Source organism: Amphiura filiformis, chromosome 19, assembly GCF_039555335.1.
Source record: "Amphiura filiformis chromosome 19, Afil_fr2py, whole genome shotgun sequence".
NCBI classification, from domain to species: domain Eukaryota; kingdom Metazoa; phylum Echinodermata; class Ophiuroidea; order Amphilepidida; family Amphiuridae; genus Amphiura; species Amphiura filiformis.
In genome coordinates, this window is record NC_092646.1 from 1,973,213 (window position 1) to 1,997,021 (window position 23,809).

Here is a 23,809-nt window from a genome sequence, read left to right on the forward strand (position 1 = left end):
CTAAAGTCAGGGCACAAATTGGAATGATAATACGCTATTTACATACCAATGCCCCGGGGGGGGGGGCACTTCAATATGAAATGGATATAGGTGTAGGGCTGGCACTTTCGCACTAAGGGGCATTCAGTGAGAGCAAAATGTAAAAAATATGGGGTCATTGGGTGAGAGCATGATTTTTGGCATTCGGTGAGAGCAAAATTTTAAAAATATGGGGTCATTGGGTGAGAACATGTCCATTTTTTTAAATGGAATCTTTCGGTGAGAGCCGAAACAGCGCCACAGAAACCTCGAAAATCGAATTTCTAGTTCTAAATGGCTTCAAATGTCTTTGTTTTGTCAAAATAAGTAACAAAATCAGTGATAAATGAAAGTTGCTGTTCAAATTGAACTTGTAAGGGTCTTTGGGTGACAGATCAAATGGAAAAAGAGGAGTCTTCGGGTGACAGAGCATGTGTTCGTAAAAAATATGGGGTCTTTGGGTGACAGCGATGCTGAAAAAGGGGGTCTTAACAGCCCAACATACGCGTCACCTCCAAAGTTGGACTGCCCCCCCCCCCCCCCCCCCGGACCAATGCGCCTCATACTAATTATTGAAGCACTCCCCGGGAATTCCTCTATGGTACTAGCAACGGGGTGACACCAGGAATAATAGACAAAGGGATAGGCATCCTAGTCTGCTGCCCTCTTTCGAAATATGTATCCTAGGTCTCACAATAGGCGGATTAGCGGCCATTTTGTCTTCGACATGATTTTATTCACGTGTCCTTATATTTTAGTACACAAATATATAAGTTAACAGGTTTACTATTTTAAAATTATATTTTGAGTATATTCTGTAGTAAATAGATCAAATGACGATGATTGTTTAGGTATTATATGCTTGATAGAATTAAACTGTTTGACCAGCTAGTATTCTCCTCCGCCGTCAGTGTGATTCCAGTCACTCCACGTACCGTGTTGCGAAGGTGGAGGAGTCTAAAGCTGTATTGACGAACACGCATGCGTTAAAAAATATGTAGCCTAGGTCGAACAATAGCGTGACGTAGTTTCCGGCATTGTTCCTATGCACTTTCTCCCTCCTGGTGACACTTCTCCCGAAGCATGGCAAAATGACCCCTCCATTGTGTTTGTTCATTTGTGTATGGAGAGCCTTTATACTAGAAATACCTTTTAAAATCATTAAATTAGTATCACCCTGGCGGCCCCATGCACTGGAAAATCTGAATTTGTTGTTTAAAAAGAAACGAAAATACAAAAAATCCAGATCTGCCTGTGTACATATAAATGGGTTGCAAAATTGGTCTCGAATATTAATGAATTAAAACAAACATACGGGATATAATGAACCATTGACCTGACGCCATGATGGCAGAATTTATTAGTCGTTTTATTTCATGTTTTTACCGTATGTCAAAATCCCATTTCTTAAATGTTTAAATTATAATGACTTATATTTTGCATCTTCAATGTGTAGTCCATATGCACAAACGAATACTAGTCTTTTTGATATTGAGCTTTTGTACAACTCATATAACATGTCACTAAAGCAGGTCATATGTGTTGACCTTCTTCTATTGTATTTGTTCATCTGTGTATGGAGAGAGAAACGCCATTGAAACTCCATCGGTATTAAGGCGTAGCTCATTGAACTCACCGGATTGCTATTCCAAGTACTTTGATAATACAGATAATATGTCCTAATGGGTCGAGGCGATTGCATTATGTGCTGACCTTCTTCTATTGTATTTGTTCATCTGTGTATGGAGAGAAGACGCCATTGAAACTCCATCGGTATTAGGGCGTAGTTCATTGAACTCACCGGGTTGTTATTTCAAGTACTTTGATAATACAGATAATACGTACTAATGGGTCGAGGCGATTGCATTGAAAAACTAATAAATTATTCATAACAGTTACGTAATCAGTCGATAGTGTGGACACTCTTTACTTGCAAACCATCAAAATTCGTAATCTTTTTGCGTTGGAAAAACCACGTGAATAGAGTATCCTCTCTAGGGTAGGTACTCTGTGGTACTAGTGCAGCGCGATATAATCAAAAATTGTTTGAATCTAATGCTATGGTAGTTAATCCGATTATTACATCACTTCGACAGCGAACAGGGATCGATATAATGGGATAGGCATCGTAGTATTACGTAACACACCAGAAGATGTAGTTTAACTCTAGACAATAGGCGCCATATTGCAGGAGGGTTAGAGTTCATAGAGGAAACGTTAAAGGTTAGTAGATTAGGTCACCCAGGCACATCACTAATGTGTTTCACGAGTTGTAATACCGACAGGTAAAAACATTGATTTTGTAAAATTCTCCCGATTTTTCAAAATTACTAAATAAGGTTAGTATTTCAAAGCATTCTTTGATGAATCTATGCAATATGACGGTAATTTTTGAAACATCTATGAATCAATCTTAAACATCTTCATGATACACCTGTCAATTATTTTTTTGCGCATGGTCAAAGCATGCTCTTACGCTATCCACAGACTATCCGGTGGAAACTTCAAAGCAACGATCATGCGTTAATATTTACAAAATGGCGAATGATGTAGTTTAAGTCGAACAATAGCGTGACGTAGTTTTTGGCGATGTTCCTATATGCACTTTCACCCTCCTGCAGCGAATCGAATTTAACTTTTTCCAAGGTCATCAACAGACCTTTCAACCATATTTGTAAATGGTTTGCTACGGTGTGTGCACACATTATTATAGTCGTATTCAATACACACAGTTTCATACCCACTAAATTACCATTTGGTAGTTCAATGTGATTTTATCTTTAGGTTTAGTATAAAGGACAGTATAGTAGTAGCAGGTAGCCATCGAACGAACAACAAAGTGCGATTTTTTAACATGTACGCTACACATACATGTACTTTTCGGTAAGTATAAATAGTTTTATTGTTGTTGTATTAAAATGATTAAAAACACACTCTCTTCCTTTAATGAAATATTATATTAATGAATTCATTACAGTTACAGTATTCATTCTAAATAAATAAAGTTTCAAATTTATTCTGAATTTAGCCTTGTATACTCTGCCATTTTTTATTTTATGTGCACATTTATTTAGTCTCTTATATGCTTGTAATTGTGTGAGCTTTTGAGAGACGCATGGATAGCATGCGATTTTGTTGCAATTAGTTGTAGTTTGACTTAGAATCGCTTGCCAGTCCTAAAAAAGTTTTAAACAAGTAAGGTTTTATTTCAAACTCTAATGGTAACCCGCAAGTCAAATTGCTAGAATTTATATTAAACACAGCAGCTTAATCAGCGCCAATATTGCATCATTGAAACAAACAACTATACAAACATCCATTCCCACCATACCCCATCCCCATAGGCAATGAGGATAAAGTGCCTTGCCCAAGGACACAACACGTTGACACGAATGGGGTTGGAACCCGCAACCTATGGATTATGTGTCGAGCGCCTTATCTACTCGACCACACGTGCGCCGTGCCTATGTATATTATACAAATATTAACTGTCTATGAGTGTGATGGTCGAAATATAATCACGAGGTGAAAGATGGATTGATGGAACAATTCATCTTTCACCGAGTGATTATATTTCGACCATTACACGAATTCAAGACAGTTAATATTTGTTTTATATCACTCATACATAAATTCTATTATTAAAATACTATTTAAGGTATGAAATACATTTTTTCATCAACATAACACCATGTTTTGCCGTGATATACTTCACATTTTGGGGTCCACCCCATCACTAAATCGGCGAGTCTAAGAGCCAGCGCACGGCTCGGCGCAGGCGCACTACGGCAGAGCACTATGATGGTAAAGACTATCACACGGAGAGGGTGATAGTAAAAATGGCAAATGGTAGCAAATGGTAATCAACCAATGAACTGTCTAGAATTTATGTATGAGTGATATAATTAGGACTAGCTTACGCCATTTTGGATGTCAATGTTCAGAAATTTCTTTAAAATGTCATCAATGTATATAAAATTGGTACCCACCTTAATTTAAGACTCGGTTGAAACAAAATTAAGGATCGAATGCATTTTAGTGTCCAAAAGGCAAAGTCAAAGTTATGTGACTTTACTGAACCATTTGACAGGGTTAATCACGATATTGCTGTTCAGAAGTTAATTGATATAGGTATTCGCCCGAGTATTATTCCTGTCATTAGTAGCACCCAATCTGTTAGAATCAAAGGTAAGTCATCAACATGTCAATCTATCTCGAGAGGTGTGCCTCAGAGCACTAAGTTTGGTTTGGTCCAATTATTTTCTTCCGCCATGGTCAATGATGCTGCGTTCGAAGCCCCTGTACCCCCTGAGATGGTGATTGTTCACAACTACAAAACGATCTTGATGGTTTAAGTGAATGGTGCAACAAAAATGGCATGCTACCAAAATCTTCAAAATGTCATGTTATGCACATCGGTTTTTTGAAAAAGGAGTATTCCTTCAATCCTTTGACTCTTAATGGGTCTGTTTTAGATGTCACTCAGAATGAATATGAAACTTCTTGGTATTACCTCAGAGAGTGATAGTTGGACTACTCACATCCAATTTAATGATATCTCGCACCTCTAGACGAATGTATATTCTTTATGTTCTGAGACGCTTCAATGCTTCTTGGGATGGCACATCTTCTGCTTATCAAATGTACATTCGGCCTATCATGGAATATGCCAGCCTTTTATGGTATACTAGTATCTCCAGGGCACAGTCTGAGCAGATGGAGCTCGTCCAGAAGCGGGCGTGTCGTATCATCCTGGGCCAGAGCTATTCATTTTATCGGGCTGCTTTGGAGAAACTAGGTTTGGTTTCCTTATATGAGGAGAGATTAGCTGTTGGTGCGATTCGCCCAGGGTTTACAAGTGTCTACTAAACATTCCCAAATTCTGCCTAAAACCAAAGGTGATCTAAGGTATGCCCAACAGATTGATCCCCCTCGCTGTATACGAACCAGGTACATGCAATCTACCATTCCTCAAGTTGATCAGCGTTTTAATAATCTGTGATTTCCTTTTTACCTTTTCATGTTTTGCTCTTGTATGCATTTTGTTGTTGCTTTGTCTGTTGATTTTGTACATTTTTTTAACTGTTACCCAGTGGAAAAATTTACAATTTCATATAAAATGTTCTATTTTGTCTTAAATACACGGCTTTCAGCTTAAACCCATAATGTGTGATTTGCTTAACAGCGACGCCCTCAATTTTACTCGGGTTTCTACTTTTTGCATAATTATAATGCCCAGTGGTGTACTAAAATACCACGTAAAAGACTGAGCCTGAAGTGCTTTAATAACAGTAAAATATAACTTTTCGCCAGCGCATAGGGCGCTGGTACCTAATTCTGAGATGGGGTTTGTGTACACTAAAGATTAGCTAAGATTATAGCCTTCTTCTATTGGTATGAATTATTTTTTTTACTTCTCGTGGTGGAAATGTTTTTGATGTCTGCTAATTCGATTTGCAAGGAAAAGAAAGTATGTTTTGCCGTTTCAACGAACGAAAACGATTGAGTATTGCCAAAGTTATGTTTGAATTAATTATGACTTAAAAAGTTATCATAGGTTAGGCCTACACATATAAACATAAACTTGTTCAGCAATCAGCATATCAAAAAAATGACATGGTCAAAGCGGGGGAATGATCACGAGGTCATATCAGTGGACTGAGCATAGCATGATGTTTGGTTGCCTGTGAGTGCATAATTGATATGTTGATAACATATCTAATAATGTTGTGGAATCAAAATCTTCATTATATGGACCACATTGAAGTCAAAGTACATGTAATTATCTATCCTATCCTGTATCGTTTTATGGATAAAATTGACTCAAAATGTTATTGATGATATTATTGCTATCTTTAACATCAGTTTTGTCTTTTCAACGGGAAAAATCCGATTGAAAATAAAGTTTTTAGGGGCTAGCTATAATATTGAACAATATATCCCATATTTTGACATGCACTTATAGAAAATAAATAAATTATTGTCTTACTTTATAAATGATAAATACTGTAAAATGACACATAACTAAAGTGAGGCCAATTTCTATCTTTTTTATTTGATTCATAAAATTACATTCAACAAAATGATTGAAGACTGAGAAAACACACAATGCAGAATGGAGTAGGTAAGATGCCATGTCCATAGCTTTGCAGGAGTTTCGGACTAACAATCAACACATTCAAAAAAATACAGTTTAAAAGTGAAGATTGTAGTGAATGATCAGTCCTTTATCATGTGCTTGCCACTATCTACTTTATAGTAAACTATACATTGCGAAATAATATAAAATTATTTTAAAATAAAATGTGCATGTAAGTTGAGTTAACATAGCGAATTCACTAACAACTGCAGTGTATTTCTTGATTTTTATAATAACCATGGGTAAAAAGCAGTAAAGACAAAAATACAGAACAATTTGGAGTAATGAATTAAAGAGTTGACAGGAGTTATAGGAGTTAATGTGGTTTGCTGTTTCAGTGTGCATGTTCTCACCATTGATGGTTTGGTGAACTGTCATGTAACATGGATGTAAGCGTGATCCTAAAAAATGCCTTTCACGGTGACCCAAACTATTTACAAGACCTCTTCTGCATTGACGCTGGCCTTCCCTTTTAAAGGGAATTTTTATTATATTAAAACCGGGTCGACCCAGTTTTATTCAGAGTTCATCGATCGAGTGCTTGCTAACATCTCCCGTGGATGTCAGCTTATGTGTACACACGTCGATGCTCCGTGCAGTATGTTACGATCGTAGGCGCTGGGATTAAATCGCAATTTTCTTCGTTAGACCTCATTTGTTTGGCTCGAAATTAAAAGGGGATAATGTGATCAATGAAAACAAACATTTCAATAGGAATCTATTCTTTATGCAAATCCCACATTATTGCTTTAAGGTTAGCCGAGAGTTTTTCATGCGCTTGATTTCAGAGGGGCGTAAGTTCATAACAGAAACAGCCATGCAGAAAATGAACAAGCGTACTGGGACGTAGGCCTACTTATATAGAATATTGATCCACGGTCAAGACATGAAACTTGGCTTAGCTCGTGCCAGGAGCTCGTGAGTCGGGGGCGGGCGGGGGGTTACATGAGGGGCGACATGCCGGGTCGGATGCCGGGGGAGGGGTACAAGCCATTTTCGGCAATTTTCATAAGGATTTTATAAATTTTAAAATTGATTGGGGCACTTCGTCAAGCTACGCCCTGGAAAATGTGTTGATTTTGAATTTATAGCCTTCTTCTTCTTCTTCTTCAAGTTACGGCTCAACACTCCAGGTGGAGAAAGGCGAGCCTTGATATCTTTGATGAAATAAATCAATGCTGCTATTCCCCTGATTACAATGTAACAGGGTACAACAATAACATCAACAACAATATCAAAAAGCAATTATTTGCAAATCGAATTTGGGAAGAATATTCAAAAAGACAGACTTAGCAGGCCTACAAATTTCTGAATTATATAAAGTGAAAAACAATCAATCACGATTCACTGCAGTCAGCGAATCAATCAAATAAAACTAAAAAGAAAGGAGCAAGAAAGAATAAAGAAATAGTGAAAAAGAAAGAAAGAGAGAGAGAAAGAAAAGAACGAAAAGAAAGTAAGAAAGAAAAAGAAAGGAAGAAAGAAAGAAAGAAATGAAAAAAAAATGAAAAAAGAGAAAGAAAAGAGGAAAGAAAGGAAGTAAAAATGAGAAAAGAGAGAAAAAAGGAAAGAAAACTCGAACCCACAAAAATTGTTCATAACAGATTCCCAGTCCAACGCTCTATCCACTGGGCCAAAAAAGGGGCATAAAGGACTACCTCTGGGGGAAAGAAAGAAAAGGAAAAGAGGGAAGGGGGAAGGGGGGAAAGAGAAGAAAGAGAGAGAAGAGAGAGAGAGCGAGAGAGAGAAAAAAGAAGGGAAAAATCAAATTTTGCCCCCTTTTTCATGTTTATCGTACAAAAATCACAATGCACATGATTTTCAAGCAATTTGTGTATTTTTTACTAAAATATATATATATATTAAGTTTTAAGCCAAAAAAAGTGATAAATTGGGAACATTTTCTCAAAGGGCGCACGTGATATTATACCGTAATACAATGGATTACCGTAGGGTTTTTCAATGATTGAATTATAGGTGAGTGAAAACCAAAATAATTCTCCATGCAAACCCCTCTTTTTATGAGACACTGAAACCTCTCCCTTTGATAGGGATTTTATTAATTATTCATAAGGCTGGATTTAAGGTGTGAAAATACCACAATCAACCTGTCTACCTCTCCTCTCTCTTGGGAGTTGTAACCTTTGCCAAGTTCTTGCCCTGCGAGGCTCCAACTCACTTGGAGTGTTTAGTCGTCGTATGGGAGTCTCCGGCCTCGGGCCTGCCGGCACTGCGGCCTTGCTGGACATCAAGATTTTGTTAACGTTTTTATTTTAAGAAATTGGAGGGAACCGTTTTTACATATCCTATATCTTGTCCAAATTGGAGATATCGAAAATGGACCTTTCCCTTTTATAGGAATTTCTTATTTTTCCAAAAGGTTCATTTTTATTTTTTACCTCTCAAAAGGTAGACATAAAGGTATTCATATACCACAATTAAACCTCTACGCATAGCCCCCTCTTTTTCTGAGAAATTGAAGAAGACAATTTGATACGCCTACCCATACTTTTACCCAAATTCGAGAAATCGAAAAGGGACCTTCCCTTTCACAGGGATTTTTTCATTTATTCAAAAGGTTAATTATATCTTTTAACCTTTCCAAAAGGTGAATACAAAGATATATAAATACCATAATTAACCTCCACGCCTACCCCCCCCCCCATCTTTTTCTGAGAAATTGAAAAAGAAATCCCAATAAGCCTACCCTTCATATTGTCTAAATTCGAATTTTTCTATTTTTCCTAAGGGTTAATTTTATTTGTATCTTTCCAAAAGATGAATATGTATGTAAATACCAAAATAAACGGGACTTCCTGTCCCCCTCCCCCTTTTTTTTCTGTAAAATTGAAAAAGATGGACTTTTCAAAAAATTTATTTAAATTTTTCCAAAAGGTTTATTCTTTTTTATGTCTATCCAAGAGATGGATATAAAGGTGTGTTAATACCACAGTAAACCTGACTACCTGTCCCCCCTCTTTTTAAGAAAAATAAAAAAAGACATCTCTATTGGCATATATAAATTGAAAATGGACCTTTCCTTTTTATAGGGATTTTTTTGTTCATTTTTGATCCGATCAACCCGGCCGATCGGCCCGGTTATATCGGAATATGCTCCAGTGACACAGGCTCCACCTTCACTGAATCCTACACAGTGATGTAAGATCGTATTCAAAAACTTCCACGTTGAACTTAGCACCTTGGAACACTGTAAAAAGGTGATTTTGACCCAAATTCTCTCGCTAAAACCGCATGCGATCTCCGGCCATTTTGTTTATCACGAGCAGCTTACCATCCGCCTCTACCGCAAACCGTCAATGTTTGTCGGCGTAACTCAAACTGCGGTATTAGACCGTATGTGTGCTGTGTATGCCTGTGGAAGAGGTTGATATTGCGCATGCGTAGTTTTTGCCCCTTCGAAACGTTCGGATTTGGTTGGAAATTCTGAACAATTCCTAACCAATTCCGAACAAATCCTAACCAATTCCGCACAAATCCTAGCCAATTCCGAACAAATCCTAGCCAATTCCGAACAAATGTTCGGAATTGGTTAGGAATTGTTCGGATGGGTTAAGTAGTCGGATTGGGAGGGGTTAGGACCATACATCAACTTACGCAATTTCTTATTCTCGAAGCGGATATGTAACTATAATTTGATGTAATTACTTGATTACAATCGCGTCCGCACAATGGCTCTTAGAATAAACACGCATGTCGGCGCTGAAATTTTGAACGAACTGATGGAGGAAAAACCTCGTTTTTTGCAATACTAGCTTCAATTTGGAGTGAAAATCAAATGGGATAGCAATTGGCAGAATGTTGAGAAATAATGTAGGTATTCAGATGTCTAAATTAACGCCCCGTTATCAAGATATCGATAATTTCACAAAACAGTTTTTTCTCAGACAAGATTCTCGAAAATGTTCCCCAAAAACGGGCTTTTTAAATTTGATCGGTACTGTATTTGGTTCTTCCCCATGGCAACATTATTTCTTTAATCGATTTGTAGTACAATACAAAAAGGAGAAAACAATCACTCGGCGTGGTTTTATACGGAGCGAACATTTGAAAAAACTGCATGGAACGTGTTTTTGATCTTGTGAACATGGTGCGTAAAATGATTTAAACGAAGGATTTTCAAACGGATTCTAAAATTTTTATAAACACACAAAAATAATGTAAAGATACATCCATGCACCAACATTTGACTCACTGCGATATTTGATTGCTGAGAAAACGCGGTTTTAGAGAACAACTTTATACGTCTTTTATATGTTTTTTATACGTTTCTTCGTGTAACCTTAACCACTGGCAGGCTATGTTAGCACATCTAAATTTATGTTACTAACAAACGTGCAAAAAAACTGAATTTTGATTATTTTTACGATTTTACGATTGAGCAAATCACTGTATAGACTTTTAACCTATTTTCTAATTGACTTGAGGCATACTCACATAGCATTTGGATATACAAGAATTCACAAGGATATGAATGTCGGCGACATTTATATCCTTATGAGTTTCCCAGTATGTCAAGTACAAAATTCGAACTACTGACAGATGTCTACCCGGGAACTCGGAATAATAAACAATAAACAGTCACCTAAATACTAATAGTAGGATAAGTAACCCTAAAAGCGCATTTCGCATTTTGGTTTTCAAGTACAGGAAGTAAAGTTGTTTTGATGTTGTTTTGTGTGCCTTTACACGTTACATTTTGCAGGTAACAATCATAGTCCCGAGGAAGTTTTAGTAAGTAGTCATCATGTGGAAACAAATTATAATTACAGTTGCTGTCGTGGTAATATTGCGGCACATCTTAACTTTAGGGTAAGTTGCTTTTATGAAATTATATTTTAATTTTTAAATACCATACTTAGCTTAATACAGTTGTGTTGTTTAATCCTTTATTCATGAGCCTCATATACTTTCAAGATAAAATGTGCCGCACACATTAAATACAGGTACATTAATTTCTAAACAAATAGTCATATTTTTAAAACTATTATAGCCTAATGTGTACAAGATATGTAGCATATCAAATGGTAAATGAACTTTTGGGACACCCTGTATGAGGTGACAGAAACTGAAAAATGCGCATTTCAGCTCATTGCACAATAAAATGATTGCTATACGCTGAGAGACGAGCGATTTATATTTGGCCAATGAGATAGCTTTTCCCAAAGCAACAAAACGCGAGTATAAATTAAGATTAACGTACATGAATATTTCGTTTTTACTTCTGATGTATAGGTATATAATGGGCTTTCATAAACAAGCGCCATATCGGCACTATCCCGGACCTTGTAGGATCATTCCTGAAATTGGTAATGTATTCAATCGGTTTTGATATTTTCAATATAGAAACTTTTTTGCCACAATATTACAGAATTGAGGATTTGACAATGTCTTTTATGCATTTTGTTTCACAGATGGTGGATCAGAAGATATAGCATTATTATCTTATGGTCTTGCCTTTATTTCATCTGTAAGTCACAATTATTTTTATTTCTTTATTTCTTTATTATTTAACCTGGGGTGACCAATCAATGCACTGGCACTGTTCTCCCTTGGTTATATTATCTTAATGTAAAAAAAGTGAAAAACTTATTCTCAACACAAAAAAAATGAAAAGAATGAAAACCACTCCAAATGGAGTGAAAATTACTCTTTCAAGAGAGTAAACGAAATCTTTCTACATAAATTCACATGTTAAAATATGTTAAGAAAACCAAACAAGCGCTCAAAAATAATTTTATAACACAACCTTTTCTGCAACAGTTGTCGTTAGTATAGAGGCCAGCCCAATGAAATTATCGTGTCGTTGGCAGATATCTCAAATGGACAAATTATATATCAAAATGACCAGAAAAGTCTGAAGAATCTTTTCTTCAATGCTGTCGAATTTGTTCTATTCCATTTCCATGGCATCGGTCACCCTATTGAAGGATTGTTCTACCTAAATATGTCACATTTTAAGAGATTTTAATACAGGGTTACAATTGACCTTTTCGGAAAATTCCCTAATTCTTTGCAGATAGACCTGAGATGTCGTCACGCCAATGCGCACATCGTTACTGCGCAATTCACGGCTTTGACATGCGCAGTAACGACGTTCTCTTAAAGATGTGCGAACCACATCTCAGGTCTAACCGTAAAGTATTATGGGATTTACCGAAAAGGTCAATTACGCGCGGGTTACACCAAAGTTGCGCTAGTTGACCAAAAATGCTTTCAATCAGAAGGAAAACCTCCAGCTTTACCTTCCTCACCTTCCTGACCACCCCTGTTTTATTATTTTTTATTCCACGTTATCTTTCAGGGTTTGAAAACTATGATGGTAAAGTGTGATGAAATCTTGAAGCATCAAGGAAACATATTTCTTTTTGACTTCAATCATCCAGAGCAAGGTGCAATCAAACTCAAACTTACAGGAAAGGACTTTGAATATGCTACATTCTCCCCGCATGGAATCGACGCTCACGAAGATAAAAAGACCGGTAGGCATACGCTTCTTTATAGCGAAGGACCGTTATTCCGAAGGGTTGTTATTCCTAAGGTTAATTATTCCAAAGGGTCATTACTCCAAAAGGTCATTACTCCAAAGGGCAATTACTCCGAATTTCCAGCAAGGTTCGTTATTACGAAGGGTAAATACTCCGAATTTAGAACAAGATTCGTTTATACTCCGAGCCTTCGGAATAACGGTCCTTCGGAATAACGATCTGTTCCCGGCAACCCAGTCAATTTTAAGCTTAAATATACAATTATTGTCCTCAAAGTTACCTCTCAAATATACAAAGAAAAGTACTTTTTAATCACTAGGCCCTATTGCCTATACAGGAATAATTCTGTAATACTCATCATATTGTAAACTTTATCATACTGTTTATCATGTTTATTGGATAAAGAACATTAAAACATACATATAATGTAAGGTATCGTATAATTTTGTCCTTTTATTTTTCAGGTGTTGTGTCGGTTTTTGCTGTGAATCATCGCCACGATCAGGACATCATTGAAGTCTTCCAGTTTGATCATAAATCACTAACATTGCAGCACAAGAAATCAGTTATTGATCCTCTTTTGAGAAGGTTGGTATTCGGTATCCGCCTGCTATGGTTAGGGTTAGATTCAATTTAGCGAACCTTATTTCATATTCGACATAGCGAACCATATTCTCGACATACTGAACTATCAACATAGCGGGATTTAATCGGTATTTCTATAAATAATGTCACTGCAGAAGGTTCAAACTTAACTAGAAAGGCAAATTAACAAAGTGACCACTTTTTTAAGTTAAACTGTTCAAAACAGCACCACAAAGTCCTATTTTAGGGAGGTAGTTTAAGTCGTCCTCTTTTTCCAAAACACGTCAGCATTTTGAAAATTCGACAGCCCTGCACAAATTGTTGGCTACGGCCTGGATGAAATATAAGTCCAAATTGGAAATTTCCACGATGACACTTTTATCAAATATATTTCCTCTTCTTTTTAAGTTGGGAAGCGTGAGAATAGACGTGCGCTAAATTGTGTCATTCACAAATTTGAAGATGCTCACGACAAACGTACGCTCTCAATGGGTTGACAATTTTGACGTCACCTGACTTCACTATATTTAAGACAGTATTCAGTATTAGTAATAATGATTTACTGGGATTTGTTTTCATTCTTGTAAACATTTACTTCTGTAGTTTGAATGACGTAGCTGCAGTCAGTTCAGATGCCTTCTACGCCACCAACGATGGCTATGCAACCAGCGTCTTTGCTAGACAATTAGAGACATTCATGATGTCACTTAAAGGAAACATTGTTTACTATGACGGCACGGACATGCGCATAGTGGCTGATAAAGGATTCGGGGACAATGGCGTCACTGTTTCACCTGATAATAAGTAAGTATTTTTTCAAAACAAAGAACAGTCGTACTTCACTGCATTCGCTATGTGTTGCTTTAATTGGCTACACGGGTGGTAAAAACAATTTGATATCTTGAAGGGTCACTTGAGGGACGAATTTGTTAGTATCTCCCAGGTTGCGTCGCCAACTTGCGGACAAATGGCCCTTAGCGTGTGTATAATACGCCCCTCGAGATTAGGCTTAATTGCGAATCTGCACTACGAACATGGCGTTACTCTCAACTTGAGACGAGGCACTATAGACCTGCGTCCTATCCACTTGACGACAGAAGCTTCATGATTTTAGTATTCCTTCTCAGTCAGCTACCTGCACAACCGATTCTTTTGTTCTGCAAGGCTCACTCAGTCATTTAATGAGGCAATACAAACGATCGAAATTGGTGTTGAAATGAGCAAAATTTTGAGTTACACCTTTTCAGTGTAAAAATTTTTTTTTTTTTCATATGAAAAGCAATAATTTTCATTTTTTCAGTAAATGGCTGGAAAAACTATAATGCTTGATACTGATTTTTTTTTAAATCCTGGTGTTAAACTTAGGCCTGAAATTCAGTCATTTAGTGTAAGATATTCGATTTTTATAGGCTTCAGCTCGGCCCGCGAGCTTTTTCTTGGATCAACCTTTTAGCTTTTCAAAGTAATATAGTTCGCTAATGAAGGATTTTCCCCAACTTTCTAAAGCACATCACCGTGAGCTATATATCATAGTTTTGTCAGAATTTCCGTTTTGATTTCACCATCTTTCACTGTCGGCTGAAAAATTTCTAAATCAACACGTGAAATCTAAAGGCTAATACTAGCATTGTGGATCGATATACCTGGGTTTAATAGGAATACCGGCATGGCTATAGTGTTGCCAGAACTTCAATATAGCAAAGAAATTCCCAGACCTATAGCGCTCCTACTGATCATGTTTAACCAGAACACCCAATTGGGGATTTAATCGCTGGTCGGGCAATTTGCTTTCAATGAAAAATTGACCTGGATAACAACAAAGGAAATATCGACTATTTCTGCTGGTTACTCTCGAGATAAAAGTACTCACCATTGCCTACTTTTACTTAGTTTGACATTTTCGGACCATGAATGGAAAAAGGGTAAAACAAAAACGGAAATTCTGACAAAACTATAACATATAGACCCACACGATGTGCTTTACAGAGGTGGGAAATATCTTTCTTTAGCAAACTATGTTAGTTTGAGACGCTAAAACATGAATTCCGTAAAAAGCTCGCAGGCGAATTCAAGGCCTATAAAAATCAAAAATATCACACTAAAAGACACAATTTGATGCTTAATTTTAACACCAGGATTTTAAAAAATGTATATTCAAGCACCAAGTTTTTAACTGACATTAAAAAAAAAAAAAAAAAATATTGCTTTATATTTGACCGAGAAAATTAATTTCATAGCAAAAAGGTGTATCTCTGAATTGTGCTGATTTTTACATGTATCGATCGACTTTTAGCGCGACTAAGCATTTCTAAAGAATTGGTTGTCCAGGCGGCAGACTGTTCTCATCACAAGTCGCAGTAGACGGAACAACAGATGGACAAAAGCAGAGGGAGAGATGGTGGGAGAGAGAGAGGAAAAAAATTTGCAATGTATAGTATACAATCTTTGCATCGTTTGTTTATTTTGTCTCGTTCCAGATTCCTGTATGTTTCTCAATCACTTGGTATGATTATCAATGTCTACGAACGCAATGTCGATGCATCACTCAAACTTGTTCAGGTAATTGGGCTATTCCAGTTGAAATCCATACACCCCCTATGGAAGATATGGCCTTTAAAATCCTAGACACAGGGAGTATGAATTTCAAATGGGTTTACCTGAATGGGTGACTCCATTTGAAATCTACACCTCCTGTGTGAGAGACTAATGTCATGTCTTCCATAGGGGTTGTACTGATTTCTACCAAAATATCCTATTACAGGTAGTCACGGCCTGTTTCATGGGGTGTTAATCCCTCCCGACTGTTCCAACTCATCCAGGGTATTTTGAGAGAGCATATAACATTTAAATTACTAATCTTAAAAGTTTAGTCTGTGTGATGTATAGATTTCCCGGTCTGTTGATAAACCGCCATTTTGTTTTCAGGAACGTGATTACGTGTCTCGAAAGTCAGCACGCTGTCGACCTCATATGTGTTGCAAGTACCAAATTATACCTGGATACTCAGGTTTCAGGATTGCCCTGAAACTTTCAACTCCGTGGAGTTGGGAACTTAACCTATAAACATGTTTTTTCTTTATTTGTTATATTTTAGGTGATTGATATAGGTACATATGGAGATAACATATTTGTAGAACCTGGTACTGGGAACCTATGGATAGGCTGTCATCCTATATTTCATAAGTTAGTGGGTCATTTTGAAAATATAACTGTCAATTCACCTTCGCAAGTAAGTGAAGTATTCCGTATTGTTATAGATACCATGTGTAAATTCCTTTCTCAGGCTACTTTTCCTGCAAATGTTCCTCAATTATATTGTTTCGTCCCACGGCTATTTGATGTGATCATTTATTAGTTTTTCCAAAAAAATATCTATTACAACCAATTTTAGCCTTAAACAGCTGAAAGCGATATAATGCTAATGTATGCAGAAACTTTTGAGTCATTTTCAACTTTACATTTCTCCTAGATACCAAATTATTCACATTTGCAGCATTTTTTAAAGCTTTTTGGATATAAAATGTATCTATTTATGACAAAATTGGTGGCGCTATTTAGTTACTGAAAATTACTCTTTTAAGCTTTTAATACGAACAATTTCCTTTATTTTTTGATGAAATATGGTTATAAAAATTTCTTTGCTGCTTGTTTCACCTATTCCATCTGTTTTAAAGGCAGAGTATTGATCACCTACCCCTTGCAAATTAAGAAATATGATTTAGGATAAATAACGCCATCTATAGTTTGCATTTAGTTAACAATGAACCAATTCTATATAGATCAAACAACCGTGATGTCCACGTACATGCACCTTTTTATCTTCTTCTTCCTCATCCTATATTCATTTTCTTCTCTTGTTCCTCTCTTCATTCTCTTCTTCCCACTTCTCTTCTTCCTCCTATATAATTATTTCTCCTCCTCCTTGAAGTACCGCATGACTACGCTGGAAAAATATTTCCGTAAAAAAACGGCAAACATCCGGCCCATCCGTGAAAAGTAGTAGTTGTATAGCTCCTCTACAGGCTGTATCAAAATGATTGGTACCCATCAGCGTAGGTGTTTATTGACAAACCTGCTTCTTTCATATGCAACTATGGATCATTTTGAAAGGCTCAAGATTTAAAGTTTTATGATCGTATATAACATTCATTTGTAAGTAATGTAGCTCCTCTGTTGCATTTTGATGTGGCTGTCTTGTCCATAATCACTGAAAACTGATTGGTACCAATCATTTTGATATACCCTGTATGGTGCATTGGATACCCAAGCACGGGAGGCGGAAACCTGGAATACCCGCTCTAACCTACGTAGACATTCCGAAAGATGACAATGGACTGGAAGAAGCAATGGAGGACAGAAAGTTGTAGAAAGCCATCACATTTCGAGGACACCACTCGAAATAAATCAAGCTCCTCTCGATTCATTTTGGGTCGTGTTTATGAACCAATGCTTATACCATCATCAGACCATGGGTATGAGGCTACTAATACTACTACCGTGGGTTAATGTTTGTGGACAAGGGTACGATTGTTTCCAGAAGGGAGGAAACAGCAAATAACTCTGGTACTCCTACAAATGACCGGACTCTAAACCAACATTTGACGAAATAGTGAGCCAAATTAATTTTTCACATTGTGCTAAAAAAAAAAGCTATTAAAAATTAACTCTTTTTTGACAAAATTTGGAAAAAAACACCTTTTCATGTAATTTAGGGCCAGCAATAAACCTAAATGACTAATAACGCACCAGGAACCTAAACTAAATGGCTGGATATGCACCCCGAATCTGCCGCACATCCCCATACCCTCATTTCCTCTAAGACACACACCCTCCCCCACCACCACCACCCCGCAGGGGTTTTGGTGCAACCACTTCGTTTGAGTAAGTTGTTGAAGGTATTATTATAAAGTTGTTAGTGTAAAGGTGTATGCATGATTGGATGGTGCTTTTTCACCCTCATGAAATTGTTTAATGACTTCCACAGGTGTTACATGTCAAATGGGAAGATCCCACTAGAGCAACGCATGAGTACACGTTAAGTGAAGTGTTTGCAGATACTGGCGAGTTTCTTACAGGTTCAACAGTTGCAACTTATCATCAGAGTACAAAAGGATTGCTGATTGGAACAACTACTACCAAACTTGCATATTGTCAGGTTATTGCATTCTAAAAGGTTCTAAAACGATGTCGATCCAAGCTTACGGTTACGGATGACCAACAGCATCAAATGTCGCAAAGATTTACTGTGCAAGCTCCTGTTGACAGGATATCTTTTGCGAGCTTTCTAATTTGCAATAACATCTACCAGTCGTATCAATAAATATCATAGTATTTGGTCAATCCTGGAGGTCTAAGAAAATCTTAGGCGTCTACATTCTTAGGCGTCCAAGATTCCATAAATGAATAACCTTAAAATGCTTTGCTATTTGTGATTTCCGGCCATGTGACCGCGAAATTCTTAGACGTCCAAAATTGAATCTCGGATATGAGACCTATCATATCGTCACTGGGCGAGAAAAACCTCATGTACTTTTGGCCCTTGAACATGGATAAGGCCATGTAGGATTAGACTTTATATCAAAGAGGTTGCTTCATTCATGTTCAAGGGCAAAAAGTACATATGAGGTTTTCCCGCCCAATGACAATATCAAAGAACCAATATTAGATTTTAAAGATATAGGTACGTGTATTGTAAAAATGTCACACTGTCCGCAGCAAGGAATATGTGATGCGATCAAGCAAAATCAGTCGGAACTCGGCAATAATGAATTTTCAGTTTCCTATATGATAGTAAGAAGCATTTACAAAGCTGTATTTTGCAGAAAACTCCATTGGAATTGTACAACCAGTTCCATAGATATGAGCAATTAAAGAGTTTCCAAAACAAGAGGAAACAAAAGGAAATATTTTCTTTGTTTGACTATATCTCAAAATCAATATTTCCGAGTTCCGACTGATTTTGCTTGATCGCATCACATTATGGCAACCCGGTTTAACATGGTAATGCCATACTTGATTTACACTGCTGACCAACAACATAATAATAAAACGTGAATTTTAACAAATCATATCCTAATTGTTTATTTTTCTAAATGCTGCTATACAATATTGTTAATCCCATTAATAATGCTTTGTATTCATATCGTAATGTATTCGATAGAGAGATCGTGGCGAATACGCTTTTCTGAGTAAACGATCGAACCACGGCATAAGAACACGCAGTTGCTTGGTGTAATGTAAAGCTGTGTCATTTGTAAGAAAAAGTGAACAATGATGGCGCTATTTAGCTTAAATCTTGTTTGTATCATTACAAGGGGAGACACTTGTATAATTGTACTAGAACATCAGAAAAAATACTAACAAATGTCAAGGAAATTATAAAAAAAAACCATTTTATTAAACAAATTATTTGCCTAATTTAAATTTAAAATATATATGTAAATAGCGTCCTCAATGTGCACACAAATGTACAATTTATACGGGTACTCTATGAAGTTGCTGTGCAGCAGCGTACCTCCGGAGCGGCATCAATAGGGATCAAGTGGATACAAGAAATACTATGTACACTATTATGCAATATCTATTTTAAAAGTATTGTTTGTTTAATTCTCGAGTTTTATTTTTTAATTTTAAAAATGCTTTTTTATTATACTAAATACTTTAGTAAACAATATTATACAGAAAACCTGACCTGGTAATATTATAAAATGAAGACGGTGCGCAAAGATAACTTTGTTAAAAAGGGATAAGAACCGGTGACCTCTTCCTTGCGAGACCGGTACAGTGTACAAATGTTCTCCGATTCATTCTTAACTTGTTTCAAATTTCACCTTCCCGGAAACAAAATAGGAACTTGAGAAATATATATAACCTCTGAATATGATGAAATCATAGGTTAAATGTTATACCAGTACATATTACTTTTGTACTTTGGCTGAAATGAACGGGACAAGACATAGAAAATTGTACCAACTTTGTGAATGTAGTGTATGTGTGATATTTATCATATTTAAGGCGTCAGATAATAGAAATAAAGACCATAATATTGTAGTCTTTCAACCCTTTCACAACTTCAGCTGTGTAACTTACAAAAAATCCCGCTGAAAAGTGGTTCTTTTAATTTTAGAAAATAAATGAAAAATCGCTCTGGACTTTTAGTACTGATTATACTGTAGACGATCACAGACTATTTTGTTCTGACGTCATTGCCAGACAGTTTGTCTGTATCATAGCTATTGTTCCTTGTCTGGAAATATGTTCGGGCTTTATGTTATGTTCAGGGGCCGTGTTTTTAAAACTCCCGCCTCATCACAATAAGGCATAGGACAGTGTACTGGTCGCATTGAGTTCGGTCAAGCATATTCCAGTAGACCAATCCCTTTTCGCCTCATTAAATATGTGTCACATTAGGTCGGGGACGCTATTTATAATAGTTTGAATCCTTTATTAGAGGTCAATAGATAAAAGAGATGCATTGAATTGAATCAACACAGGTGTTGCTCTAGATATTATCGTCAAAGCTCCTATAGCAGATATCACATAGAGCGTGTTTATAGTGAGACAATCTTTCCGTTATTTAGCTAAACTACCGCGTAGTCTAGATTTGCAATGGTTAGTAAAACATAAACAAATATAGACTGCGTGGCAGTCCAGCTAAATACCGCATAATCTGACTCACTATAAACAGGCTCATAGGAGGCGGCTCTTGCTCATTCATTACGCTCAATTAATCCTGTTGTACGCTTTATCTTGCTGAGTGCAAGGGCTGGTAATTTTTCCTCTCATGGTGTTGGTTAGTTTGGTCACATTTTACCAAGTTGGTGTGCTTCAGTAGCGTAGCCAGCGGGGGGGCAGGTGGGGCAGAGTGCCCCCCCCTGACAAAAAATGAAAGAAAAAAGTGCCCCTTTGACAAAAAATGAAAGAGAAAATCAAAGGGCAAAAGCAAAATAAAAAGGGCAAGGAGCCCCTTTTCAAGCAAAATTCAGGGCAAAAATAGTGTAAAATACAAAAATTTTCCGCGCTACGCGCGCACATTGTAACAATATAGCCCTTTTTAGCCGGATAATAGGCGAAAAAAATGTAAAATACCATTTTTTTCGCGCTGCGCACGCATATCATCCCAATAAGGCCTTTTTCGGGAAGCTCGAAGACATACAGTCTCTATGTATTGTATGATGCAACTGCAATTTTTTCGTCTGTGCCCCAAAAATTTTATTTTGCCCCCCCTGACCAAGAAAGCTGGCTACGCCCCTGGTGTGCTTGCTTTTATCATGCTGTAGGCCCTACTTATAATATTGTCGGCCCTTTTGTATGCAATTGTATTATAGAGTACCGAAGTGATGACGTCACAAAAATCTTTTTTTGCATTTCAGCATTTTCATGACCATATTTCAGTAGAACATGATGAAAAACATCCACAGTCCAAATACCTAATTAGCCCCATTGAAATCAGTGTTAATTGGCCTGGTTCCAAACAGTTATGAACCAGGCCAATTTACACTGATTTGAATGGGGCTATATTAGGTATTCATGCGGCCATATCTCGGGCCCTCATGATCCGATTCGCACCAAATTTGGACTGTGGATGTTTTTCATCATGTTCTACTGAAATATGGTAATGGAAATGCTGAAATGCAAAAAAGAAAATATCATGACGTCACACTTCGGTACTCTATTTGGTTAAATTTGAAATTGTATCATAATCCGGGACCTCCAATTTCATCCTGCTTTCAAAATCGGCGATAAGTTGTCAAAAACTAACTTCACCCAATGGAATTTGAGGAACTGCTGAGATAATATTGGTGATGATGTTACAATCTAACAGCGGATAGGTGTGCGCCGTGCTCGGCTGCAACCGGCCTAGTAGACCTGATTCTGATGACTCACCAGCGGGTAGCGAAATTATCATGATTATAGCACTTAAAAAATCATGCGCTATATAAATCTAACATGAATTTAATTTTGAATATATATGACATTTTATAAATATTTCTTGTTAACATAATCAAATGTGGTGCTTAGAACTACTACATGTGGAACCGATGCGGAAGGTCGGGTCTGCAAATGATCAGTGCATGATGGCTAGTATAGCTTCATGTTCAGTGTGATCAAATGAAATACTAGGCCTGTATAGCTGGATATCATAAAATCGTGGAAAATGGTATCGCCTATCGCAAACCACCAAATCTGTCGTAGGTTTGAATTGCTAGTAGAAAAATCGTGAATTTAGTGTCACACATCGACTTAGCTTGAAATAAGGCAAGACTGACGCCATTAACAGTTTTTGGAATATAGCCCACCGTTCGGTGAGCAAACTTGTGCAAAAATGTAAGTAAATAACTAAAATCGGATTACTGGAATAATACCAAACAGCAACGGACATTGAGTTAAGAATAACTGAGAAGTTTGGTGTAAGTAAAACATTTCCTTGTTATAAAAAACAGCCCAAAAGCTGTCACAAATTACACTTTTGATCACAAGGCGATATATCTCGAAACCAAATTTTGAGAGGGCCTACGCTGATTCTTTTAATTCTAGTTTAAAATCTATTCGTCACCTGCAGTCTGATATGGTATCTATGGTTTCATCTAATTCTTGGGAACTAATGTGGAAGGTATTTTGGTTTAAAAACCCGATACTGTTAATAATATCGGTATTTATGCAAGCGACATTTCTATCGTGTAAAATGCATTGAAAATTGTCGGCTAAAGAGTGCATAAATAAAAATAGCGAACAGTTTCATCAAATTCTTGGGAACTAATGTGGAAGGTATTTTGGTTAAAAAACCCGATACTGTTAATAATATCGGTATTTAAGCAAGCGACATTTCTATCGTGTTAAATTCATTGAAAATTGTTACCTTCAACCTCTCACGGGATCTTAGTTTTATCATTTCAGGTGTAAGGATGCCAAAACACATTGGTTCCACTAATGTAGCCCACCAACCAGTACACCCCAACCAGTACACAAGTACTGAGACTACATTAAAACTCAAAGGCTGCGATCACATAGAAGTATACGGTATACGGTATTCGCTATACGAAATAGGAGTATACTATGTGAACTCTGTGAATGCCTGATCGAATGAGCGTATTTCGTTTAGGGTCACTCCATATGAAATCAAGGAGGCGCCCCACCTGACCCCCCTCAGATTTGCTTCATATTTTAGTCCTATGTTGTACCTGTAAAAATATTAAAAACTTGCAAATTTGAGGTCTGTAGCTCTTACGGATTTTCTGTGGCAGCCATTTAAAGTTATTTAATGTTGGAGTAGGGAGGTCTAAATTTGGACCCAAAAGTTGCCCTTTAAATAAATTTCATCTTTGGGAGTCTGTGCCTTCTTTATAAAAAGAAAGAGAGGTCTGAAACTTTGCATACACACTAACCGCATGCCCAATTTGTCAAAAAATAAAAAATAAAAAAATTCTGTAATTGCGCGTTGTGTCACGGGGTCATTAAATATGCAAGAAAAAATGTAATGTTTTGTAAACTGGCAAGTTTAGCCCCTAAATTCACATTTTTGTCACATTAATTATTTTTGTTGTCACCGATGCTATATATA

The 23,809-nt window shown here is 36.8% G+C and overlaps 1 protein-coding gene across 2 annotated transcripts in view; it reads left to right on the forward strand.

Moving 5' to 3' along the window:
• Positions 1-2,722: 2,722 nt before the first annotated feature.
• LOC140140801 (serum paraoxonase/arylesterase 2-like) overlaps positions 2,723-23,809 on the forward strand; it is a 50,716-nt gene continuing 29,629 nt past the window's right edge. The window contains exons 1-10 of one of the 2 annotated variants that reach the window (XM_072162559.1): positions 2,723-2,901; positions 10,881-10,987; positions 11,411-11,484; positions 11,590-11,645; positions 12,480-12,657; positions 13,128-13,251; positions 13,852-14,052; positions 15,726-15,807; positions 16,343-16,477; positions 18,233-20,282. In XM_072162559.1, the coding sequence (XP_072018660.1) occupies positions 10,923-10,987; positions 11,411-11,484; positions 11,590-11,645; positions 12,480-12,657; positions 13,128-13,251; positions 13,852-14,052; positions 15,726-15,807; positions 16,343-16,477; positions 18,233-18,418 (1,101 nt within the window). In that variant the 5' untranslated portion in view covers positions 2,723-2,901; positions 10,881-10,922 and the 3' untranslated portion in view covers positions 18,419-20,282. Of the gene's footprint in view, positions 2,902-10,880; positions 10,988-11,410; positions 11,485-11,589; positions 11,646-12,479; positions 12,658-13,127; positions 13,252-13,851; positions 14,053-15,725; positions 15,808-16,342; positions 16,478-18,232; positions 20,283-23,809 lie in introns of those variants that run through there. The other variant, XM_072162560.1, reaches the window with a different exon arrangement.